Consider the following 11,291-nt stretch of genomic DNA (forward strand, 5'->3'; position numbering starts at 1 on the left):
AATCTGTTTATATCTCTACTTTATAGAAACAGACTCAGAAAGGTAAGGGCATTGGCTCAAGGTTGCACAGCTATGTGGCAAAACCAAACTTGAGCTCAAGGGTGTTGATTCCAAAGCCTTTTTGGTTAATGTCTGTACTGCATGGTTCCCTGGAATTAGTTAAAGATGAGTCTTGGTTTTTCAATCCTGCTCTGGTTTGCAAGTGACCTTAGGCAAGTCATTCGAACTTCTTAGGCCTGGGGATGATATGATGCTGTTAGTTCTCTTTCTTAGAGTTGTGAGAATTAAATATTATATTGTCCTTGGTACACAGTGCTATGCCTGTCACATAGTAGGTGCAGGCTGTTATGCTCGAATTCGGGACCCCCAAAAGACCACCAGAGACCCAAGATCGATGTAAGCAGCAAAGAGGTGTTTATTGCGAGTTAGCTCCGTCCTCTGTGCACACACACAGCAACTGGTGATGCTGAGAGGCCCCGAGCCCAGGGTTTGCAGCAGTTTTATACATTCTTTGGAGAAGGCAGGGACTCCCACATACATCATAGCATCTCTTAGCAAATCATCACACACCGCGGGAAAATCAAATAACAACTCTAAAACATGATTAACACATTCACTGGCAGGAACAAGTTGGTAGGGGTGATTGGTTACTATAAGAGGGGGATTCAGGGGCTGGGGATGTGGCTCAAGCAGTAGTGCGCTCGCCTGGCATGCGTGCGGCCCGGGTTCGATCCTCAGCACCACATACAAACAAAGATGTTGTGTCCGCCGAAAACTGAAAAATAAATATTAAAATTTTCTCTCTCTCCCTCTCTCTCTCTCACTCTCTCTTTAAAAAAAAAATTCATGCTTATAAAAAAAAAAAAAAAAAAGAGGGGGATTCATTTGAACTGATTGGTTTAAGCCACGAGGGGAGTAGTGCTAAATTACATGGTTTCCCAACACGTTATCAACCACCATAAACTTCTGGGAGGGTCATCTGGCATCCCAAGTATTTCCCTGTCTCATGCTGATTGGTGGCTGCTAGGGGGCTGCTATGGATCCCCACCTAGCCTGACTAAGTCAGGGACACCTGGCGCAGCAGATCTCTCCTATTATTTGTAGATAAACAACTTAGGGTGGGAATGTGCCTAGGAGTGCTCTGTGGGTCTTTCCAAGGACAAAGGTGATGTCCCTTCCTTGGACAGGCTTTGCTCTGAGGTAGAGGCTGGTTTTTCAAGGCCTGGAAGAAGAGCCACATTCGTGTCCCAAGGCTAGGTGGGCAGGCACCAGAGTCTAGGAGGCCAGAGAATTTGCAGGAGTTGACTAGGTGTGGGGCTGGGGTTGTTGGGGTCTTGCTCCTGGCCTGTGTGGGTTGTCTGGCCATCGGCCACAGGAAGGAGTCTAAGGGGATAGCTTGCTCTGTGGGCCTTCTAGGGGATTGTACCTTGCTGCCAACTGCATGCTCTTCTGCAGTAGGCAGCTCCAGGACAGGCAACCCAGGCTACCTTGACCTGAGAGGAAAGATGGGGCCCACAGCAGGAAGGCAGCCAAAGGCACAGGTGTGTGTGGTGTGGGTGATGGAGGCAGCAAATGGCTGGAGGGAGGGGGGGGGCTGGCTCATTTACCTCTGGGCCTCTCTAGATTGTCGCCATCCAGCCTCATCCAGGCCCATCCAGCTTGAGCCAGTTCTTCTTTCTTGTTTTGTCATACTGAGCTCCACCCTGGGCAGGAAGGATTATTTTTCTTAGTGGGGTTTTAGGAACTTATTTAAGAATTTTTAAAAATAAACTTTTTATTTCAAATTGTAAAAGTGTTATGGATTTCTCATGTACCCTTTACCCAGGGCCCCTCCACGTTAGCATATGTGTTTATACTCAGAAACTAACACTGGTCCGTTCCAAGTAATTAAACTCCAGATTTCATTAACCAAGTTTCATGCTAATGTCCTTTCTGCTCAGGAGCCAGCGCAGGCAGGCGAGCGTCTCCTTGCCCTGTCTCTAGGACGGGAGTGTCTCAGTCCTGTCCTTGCCAGTGCCGAGGCCATGTGCTGTGTGGAATGTCCTCCTGTGAGTTAGTCTGATGTTTTTCTCATGACCGGACTGGAGTTAGGAACATTTGGAAAGAATGTTACATCATTTCAGCAGATAAATGACATGTAGTAGTCAGCTTTTTGTCACCGTGACTAAAATACTCAACAAGAACAACTTAGAAAAAGAAAGATTTATTTTGGCTCAACAACTCAGAGAATTCAGTCCATGGTTGACTGGCTCCAAGGCAAAAATTTCATGGCTGAAGGGTGTGGCAGAGGAAGGCTACTCAGCTCCTGGCTATCAGGAAGGAGGGGAGCGGGGAGAGGGAGAGACACACATACCCCCCCCCCACACACACACGCAAGCACGCACGCACCCACGCACGCTGGCAGGGGAGGGGGGCGGGGGTGAGGGCCTGGGGACAGGCACACCCCCAGTGACCTCTAGCTAGGTCCCACTCCCAGTAGCCCATTCAGCTACCAGTGGATAAGTCCATCCAGTGAGAGCCCTCAAGATCCAGTCATTGCCCAAGCCCCACCTCTGAACCTTGCTGCATGAGGTCCCTGCTCTCAACACACGAGCTTTGGGGAGGACAGTCCAGATCCAAACCATCACATGTGTGAGCATGACCTGCCTCTAGTGATGTTGCTCATTATCCTTTGGTTAAGGTAGTGCTTGCTAGCTTTCTCCACTATCACATCATTATTTTTTCTGATCTTTGGATGTGAGTCTATTTAGAATTTTTCTTTTTTTAAAAAATTTGTTATTATGATAACAGAATGCATTACAATTCATATTACACATATAGAACACAATTTTTCATATCTGGATGTACACAAAGTGACTCTGTCTTACTCTCTGACAAAAACTGTCACATTAGCTGTAGCATCAAAGCATGTTTTGTATAGAATAGGTGAAGACCATACTTGCTTTTGTTGTCTAATAAAAAGGAGTGATGAGAATTTTGAGAAGTCCAGTAGATTGAGGTCTCAAAAATTATTTGCCTACATGCACAGCAGACTCTGGATTTACTTGATAGATTTATATCTGTAAGTTGACAGCTTCATCTTTTTTGTAGTCCCCCTGGAAAAGAGCTAGAAATGGCTGTTGCTGCAAATAACACTCCGGATGACTGGTATATCCAAACACAATAAGTTTATTGAAAATAGGGCTTTTTCATTCCACTGCTGTCTTTCCCATCTTTGGATACATGTCTGAAGAGTGTACAAGAGGCAGCAGTGGAATTGTGTGCCGGAAGAATAGAACTCACTGTGCAGAAATTAAGCAAGTGACACAATGTTTCCAAGGAACAGTTCATAAAGCAGTCTTGGATGATAGAAATGTAAGTCCTCCATAACATTTGAAGAAATGGGATATAAATGTCCCAGACTGTATGATAGGTTTCTATTTCTCTCAAGTGACTTGGATACTGGTATAAGAGAGGAAGAAGACAGAACTGGTCACTCAGGGAAGAATACATTCCCTTGTCCTGGCTCCAGTTAAGATGAATGTTGTATTCACTTATCATGATCTCTTTAATTAAACATGATTAATTTGAAATACATTCAAATCCCTTTTGTGCTAATATATTGAGTTATTTATTGGTTAGCTGACTTAAAAGAAATACTGGTTAAGAGTGCTGGCTGTGGAGCTAAGATTGAATTTAAACTTTGTGACTTCCCTGATTACTAATGAGTTGTCTCACATGTGACTCAAATTCTCAGAAACACAATTTCCTCATAGGTGAAACAGACAGAAGAATACCTACTTGTAAAAGTTAGTATACAGATTAAATGAGGAAAAGTATTAAACATTCAGCATAGTTTACCTGGCAAATAAAAAAATACTCAGCAAATGAGAGTGAAAGCAAAAAAAGAACAAATGTTATTTTCCATTCTAGTATAGGTGCACTGTAAGGAAGTTTGTCCTTTTCCATTTATTTGCATTCATGTTGACTCGTGTATCTGTTTTGTATTTGGGGGTTGTAACCCAATAACGTGATACTTACTTTGTTGCTCAGATTGTTCCAGAATTGCCGGTTGGGAACTCCTTGAGGGCTGCTTCTGTGTGCCTTTGACTTGTTCCATTCTTTCAGTGTTTCGGAGTCACTCTCTTGCTTTCTAGCAACACTAGACTCATCTGACACCTTCTCTGCCCCAGCCTTAGACTCAGTCACTTTGCAAGGAGCACTTCATCAGGGGATGGTTAGAAATCAAGATCTGGGTTCTCATTGTTATTGCAGAGTCACTCTTTCTAGGTCCTTCAGGGGGCCCAGCTAGGAGATAGGTGTGTGTGTGTGCGTGAGTGTGTGTATGCGTGCGTGCAGTGGGCCTGTGTTTACTGCTTTCTCTTTCTTTGCTGCAAAATTTCATTTTTTATTTCTTTTTCCTCATCTTCTGTTGAATATCTGTCTTATTTCTGCTAATTCATGGTGCCTTTTATAACAGCCACCGTTGTTAATAGTATGTGGGAAACGAGCCTTAGTTTCTGTACTTCACAGTCTTGCTAGGTCAGGGATAACACACTACAGTTGCTCACACCTTCATGCACACATGCACACAGGTGGTAAGTGCTGGGCCGGAACTGTGTGCAGGCTACCCCAGGCCCCCCAGGCGATTGGAAGGGTGCCGATTGAGCAGGGGTGTCTATACCAAGTGCTGGAATGTGAGGGTTTTTGTCAGCAGGACCAGGTGGTGGAGACCTTCCAGACAAAGGGAGTGTTGTGCACAGAGGCAGACGTGTGAAGTGTGCAGGGACCTGGGGTCGAGTTACTCTGCGTGCATTTCTGAGTCATCTAGTGCTCCTAAGGCACTGTGGAGAGGTGTTTTTTTTTTTTTTTTTTTCTTTTTGGTACCAGGGATTGAACTCAGGAGCACTCAACCACTGAGCCACATCCCCAGCCCCATTTTGTATTTTATGTAGAGACAGGGTCTCACTGAGTTGTTTAGTGCCTTGCTAAGTTACTGAGGCTGGCTTTGAATTTGTAGGTCAGCCTCCCCAGCTACTGGGATTACAGGCATGCGCCACTGCACCTGTCCTGAAAGATGTTTTAATGCCATGAAGTACACAAGCTGCCTACATTTAAATGGTGGCCCACACTTATTAATGTGTGTTTTAAGCAAAAGATTCTTTACTCAAGTCCTTATCTTACAATTGCAGGGCTGTTTGGTCAGCCTGGAGAAGGGTGCTTGGTTCTTGTAAATGCTGTCTTAGTGATTACTATGAGAAGTTTCAATGACTGCATCTGCCCTCCTGGTCTCTCTGTTCCTAGTAGGTGTGCAGACCTCAAACACTGGCAGTCTGTCAGTTGGCTTTCCATCACGCTGACAAATACCTGAAACAATCAGCTTAGAAAAGGGTCACTTTTTTTTTTTTTTGCTCACAGTGTTAGAGGTTCCAATCTCTGATTAGGTGGACCCATTGCTTTTAAAAGCCTCTGGTTGAATGGCAATGGCAGAGATCAGGGACAGAGCAAAACTGTTCTCCCTGCTGGGCATGGTGGTGTCTGCCTGGCAATCCCAGACACTCAGGAGGCTGAGGCAGGAACGTCACAAGTTTGAAGCCAGTCTCAGAAACTTAGCAAGACCCTGTTTCAAATTAAAAATAGAAAGGGCTGGGGATGTGATTCAGTGATTAAGCACCCCTGGGTTCAATCCCCAGTACCAAAAATTGTTCACCTTGTGGCTGGGAAGCAAAAGAGAAGAAGAGGAAGGGACTGGGGTCTCATAATCTCCCCTTCAAGAGCATGCCCCAATGACCTAAAGACCTCCCAGTAGGCCCCACCTCTAAAAGGTTCTACCACCTCCCAATAGTACCACCATGGGGACCAAGTCTTTAGCATAAGGACCTTTAAGGCGACACTCTAAACTATAGCACTGAACTTGCTGATGAAATTGAATGCTTTTCTGGGTGAATAATGTTGCCTGTAGGAAAAAGACCACTGTGCAGGATTAATAGAGAGGGTTTCTTTTTTTTTATTTTTATTATTAGTTGTTCAAAACATTACAAAGCTCTTGACATATCACATTTCATACATTAGATTCAAGTGGGTTATGAACTCTCATTTTTACCCTGTATACAGATTGCAGAATCACATCGGTTACACGTCCACATTTTTACATACTGCCATACTAGTGTCTGTTGTATTCTGCTGCCTTTCCTATCCTCTACTATCCCCCCTCCCCCTCCCATCTTCTCTCTCTACCCCCATATACTGTAATTCTTTTCTCTCCCTTGTTTTTTTTTTTTCCCTTTCCCCTCACTTCCTCTTATATGTAATTTTGTATAACATAGAGAGGGTTTCTTGAAAGAGGGTTTGGGGTTGTTGGGTGCATAGGGCCCAGTTTGGGGGAGAGGAGGTGAGGCAAGGAGCCTGACAAGGGCCTTTCTGTGCTGGGATAACACAGAATGGAGGTGGAAGGGACTAGGCTGACTGTCCCTCTCCTCCATCCTATCTCATCCTTTCTACTTCTGACACTTTGCCTACTGAGCATTCCTGAAGCATCCTTTGGCTTGCCCTAGACTACAGACCTCCTTGCTCCCTCCCAGCACTCTGGTCTGCACAATACATTGCCAGCACAGTCTTTCCAAAATCTTATTGCATTAACCTCTTGCTTAAATGCTTGCCCTGGCTTGCAGGATAAAATAGAAACCCCTTTCCAATGACCCCCTTCCAATGACAGCCATGTCATCTGTCCTCTGCCAATCCGACCAGCCCTAGTCTCACCTCTGGTCTTATACCTTTACGTTATTCAAGTGTTGCTTCCTAAAAACGCCCCTTTTTCTTTTTAAATATGCTGCTTTCTGCCCCACCTGCAGACTTTGATCCAATCCTTTTTTGACTTCAGGACTTGATTTATTTCCTTCCTCTCACTGCTACCCAACCTGTATTCTTCCAGAGCTTTCTACCCCCTCCTCTGTGGGATATTTTTCATGTTGGGCTGTGATCGATGATTTTTATGTCTCTCTCTCCCAGTATAACTGTGAACTTGGGGACTGAGTTTAGTGTAATTCCTTGAACATCATGGGTGCCCAATAGTTACTGAATGAATGAATGAGTAAATGGATGGATGCCTGTATCGCCAGGATGAAGGATGAATGGGAAGAAACATTAGAAAAGGGAAGACTAGCTGGGCACAGCAGTGCACACCTCTAATCCCAACTACTTGGGAAGCTGAGTCAGGAGGATCACAAGTTCAAGGCCAGCCCAAACAACTCAGCAAGACCCTGTCTCAAAATAAAAATTAAAATGGCTGGGGATGTAGCTCTGTAATAGAGTATCCCTGGGTTCAATCCCCCATACCAAAAAAGAAAAAGAAAAAAGGAAGAAAGGGAAAGGCCAATGAGTGGTGGTGGGAAGTTGAGGCCTGACCTGATTCGTCTTGGGAATCACTTTACGTTGTTTAACAAAATAAAAAGGATCTCACAAGAGCGGTTTTTAGGAAGTTCTTTTTTAGAGAGTAGAGACAGAGCCCAGTTTGGAGGGTAGTGCTTCAGTCAGGGTGTGAGGTTCTGGTGAGCGGGCTGTGTGGCAGCCCAAAGGACAAAGAGGTGACCAATGCAAGGGGAGTCAGGGGACCTGTGGAACAGCAGGGCTTCAGCAGGGAGGAGGCTCAGCTCAGGGCAGGGGTGAGGAGGGGTGCCATGGCTGCACAGCTCAGCTACCTCTTGACTTTCCTGAGAGATTAGAGAAAATGAAGTAGGTTTTTATGCTTGTCTCTGCAATTTAGATTTTTCTATTTTAAAGATCTACTTTTTTTTCAATTTTTTATTTTGGAAAATGTTCAGTCCTACAAAATGTTGCAAGTATAGTGGTGAAAGGAAGGAAGGAAAAAAGGACTAGAGCAGTGAGCACCTCGGACCCTCTCTATGTTCACTAATTGTTGCACTTGACCCCATTTACTTTATTTTGCTCTTTGCATGTGTACCTGTGTTTTGGGGAACCATTTCTGACTTAAGCGCAGCTGCTAGGACACTTCTTTAGTACCTCAGCCTATAACTTTTTTTTTTGCCCCACATCTGAAATTGCCACTTCTCCAAAGAGCCCTGGTTCCTTTGAATGGAGTCTCGGGTGCCCCTGGGAATGGCATTACTTTGAGGCTAAATTTTTTAAATCATGAAGTTTTTTTAGTGAGACTTTTCATTTTTGTAAATCTCTTTTTCCCCACACTGAAAGTTGGCTCTCAGCCACATCTGTGTCCTCGCTTCTTTGCTCTTGTCCTCCAGAGTACATGATATGGTTTCAGAATCGCTAACTTGTTCCACGGCCAATCACTAACCTCACGTTAAAACTCAATATATTTTTTTCAATTCGCTTTGGTCTCAGAATATATACCACTGTGTTTAAAAATTGGATGATTTTTGAGTTATTCCTCCTGTGAAAGGTCAGATTAAAAGATACTTTTTTTTTTTTTTGCTTTACTAGAGATTGAACCCAGAATCTCGACCATACTAGGCAAGTGTTCTACACTGAGCTACATCCCCAGCATTTTAAATTTTATTTTGAAATAGGGCTGGCCCCAGACTTGCCATCCTCTTGCGTCAGTTTCTGGGATTACAAGTGCACTCAGCTAAGATATGTATTTCTTGATAATCAGATTAAAAGTGTAGTAAAAGAGGGAATAAAGAGGTCCAGAGAGGTTCAGTGCTGTGTCAGAGTGCTTAATAGCGTTTTCAGTTTAGGATCAAGCCCAAGTAAGGGCCACTTTCCTCTGTCACCTGCTTCTCAGCAGCTCCTGGTGGCTTTATGTGTGGTGAGCAGGAACTTGGTGTGGTACTGGTGTGCACACGCACTCACACGTGTCTTGGCGCAGCCTTGCAACTGCAGTCTCATGGCCACTTCTCCTCCTTTGACCCCTCCCAGGTATTCAGACCCCACTTTGTGGACTGCCTTCCTGGGCCTTCATGATCAGAGCAAGCGCAGCGACTCTGGGGTGCAGGAGCACCAGCTCAAGCGTATCATCACCCACCCCTCCTTCAATGACTTCACCTTTGACTATGACATTGCACTATTGGAGCTGAAGAAGCCTGCTGAGTACAGTTCTGTGGTGCGGCCAATATGCCTACCTGACACTTCTCACGTCTTCCCTGTTGGCAAGGCCATCTGGGTCACAGGCTGGGGGCACACCCAGGAGGGAGGTAAGCTTCAGGCTGGGCCCAGGGACCTGCAGAGAGCCTGAGGCCTTCCTCAGAGGCGGCTATCAGCTATCTTGCCTCTGTATTTGCATCCTTTTTGGTGTCTAACCTGTCTGCTTGGCTTCTGAGCTGATGGATTTCCCTGATTTATTTTTGCCTGGCAGGATGAGGCTGTATAAGGTAGAATGTAAAAGGGGCATGGGATTTGCAGGTTGGGCTCTGGATTGAAGGCCTGGCTTTGCCGCTTAACTACCTGAGTGACTTGGGTGAGTTTTTTAAACTGTGACCTTGGTTCTTCATTGGCAAAAAGAAATGGTACTTAATGTATATGAGAATGTGGGTGTGGATGCACTTTGTCACTTGGAAAGGCCATTAACTGTGCTGTGATATTACCTGTCGTGAAAATGAGTGGCCTGTTCCTTCTGCACCCACTTGTAGGAGGCAGTCTGTTGGCAAATTTAATTTTTTTTTTAAATCCACTGTAATATTTATATAGCATGTTGCTGAAAATTTGTAGCATATAGAGAGGTAAAGAGTAAAAACCTGACTTGTAGCTCCCCTGCCTTGGCAAAACCACTGTGGCACCTGGTGGCACTTTCTGTCTGCTGCTTTCTTCACACCCCTTACCTCGGTGCACATCTGACTTCATATCATGTGACAGATTTCCAGCATATTGCCTATTTCTGATTGAGTAGTATTCCATTGAGAAGTGCCATCAATTACTTACGCATTTGTTAGTTGTCCACACCTGGACTGTTTACAGAGCTTTGCTGGTCAACTGCCTCTGGTGGGGAGCCTCTCCAGTGACCTTTTCCCCATGCGGCTCGTAGGAGAGCTCCCTGATTGAGTCAGCCCTGTCCTACCCGCTCTACAGGCTCCGGGGCGCTGATCCTGCAGAAGGGTGAGATCCGCATCATCAACCAGACGACCTGTGAGGGCCTGATGCCGCAGCAGATCACCCCACGGATGATGTGTGTGGGCTTCCTCTCTGGGGGCGTGGATGCCTGCCAGGTGTGTGGGCTGCCGGTGGGCGGGTCCTGGGGAGAGGCCAGTCCTGGGGAGATTTGGGGCAAGGCCCTCACGCACAGGGCTTTCTCTACTCAGGGTGATTCCGGGGGCCCCTTGTCCAGCGTGGAGGAGGATGGACGAATCTTCCAGGCAGGTGTGGTGAGCTGGGGTGAAGGCTGTGCCCAGAGGAACAAGCCAGGCGTGTATACGAGGCTACCTGTATTTCGGGACTGGATCAAAGAGCAGACTGGGGTGTAGAGGCAGGGAAGCCTGCCAGTGAATCCAACATGAACGCCTGTGGGGCCACCCCAACGCACACCTGCAGGCTGAGGACAAGACCACTGGCTGTATTCCTGCTTTGTTCCTCTCTTCTCCGCAAACCCAGACTGTGAACTGCCTCCTCAGGACTCTGAATCCCCCCTGGAGAGCCTGTTGCCTCCCTCAGTCTCCACAGTGGGGTCAGAAAGGTGAGGAGGGGGAACAATGGGCAGTGCCCGTGGCCCAGCCAAGCACAAAGGCTTGAGGACACAGACTCCCGCTCCAGCCCCAGGCTGGGCCTGAGGCTTTTTCCTGCAGACCTGCTTCCTGTGTCTCTAAGAAGGAGCTTCTGGGATCTCATCAGTGGAGGAGGTGGCAACTGTAATCGAAGGACTGTGGGGTCCTGGGTGACACTCCTCCAGAAACCCGAGTCCAGAGGACCCTAGAAAACAGACGAATCTGATTGGAATTGTTTTACCCTCTCCCATTGTGGCCTTCAGTGTGTGTGTTTGTGTGTATGATAAAACATTTTATTTCTTTTTAGATAAAAATTTTCCTTTCTGGAATTGACTGGCTGTCTGTCCTTCCTCTTAGCTCCATTTGCAAGAAACTGGTCCTAAATTCCCCTCAGCATAGACCCTGGTGTCAGATTGCGTAGAGGCCACACTACCCTGCTGTTTTCTTCAGGCCAGCAGGGTGCTGTGTTTCTGTACTGGGGCCTGAGCAGGGGCAGTGGGTCAGCCAAGGAATCTGGGGAGAAGCAGTTGTAGGGAGCTGGTGTGATTGCTCAAGCCCTTGTCTAACTTGAGAGGGGAGGAGCTTTGCTGGAGAAAGTTGGAAGAGGTGTCTTTGCACTCAGTGAGGAGGTGGTCATTTGAG

General features: G+C 46.2%; 1 protein-coding gene across 1 annotated transcript in view; it reads left to right on the forward strand.

Annotated features, from left to right (window-relative positions):
- The window catches only part of St14 (ST14 transmembrane serine protease matriptase), a 44,971-nt gene extending 33,993 nt beyond the window's left edge, over positions 1 to 10,978 (forward strand). The window contains exons 17-19 of the mRNA XM_005330728.4: positions 8,875 to 9,149; positions 10,021 to 10,157; positions 10,251 to 10,978. Of these exons, the coding sequence (XP_005330785.1) occupies positions 8,875 to 9,149; positions 10,021 to 10,157; positions 10,251 to 10,412 (574 nt within the window). The 3' untranslated portion in view covers positions 10,413 to 10,978. The remainder of the gene's footprint in view (positions 1 to 8,874; positions 9,150 to 10,020; positions 10,158 to 10,250) is intronic.
- The last annotated feature ends 313 nt before the right edge of the window (positions 10,979 to 11,291 follow it).

The sequence above is a fragment of the Ictidomys tridecemlineatus genome, chromosome 4 (genome assembly GCF_052094955.1).
Source record: "Ictidomys tridecemlineatus isolate mIctTri1 chromosome 4, mIctTri1.hap1, whole genome shotgun sequence".
Taxonomy (NCBI): Eukaryota; Metazoa; Chordata; class Mammalia; order Rodentia; family Sciuridae; genus Ictidomys; species Ictidomys tridecemlineatus.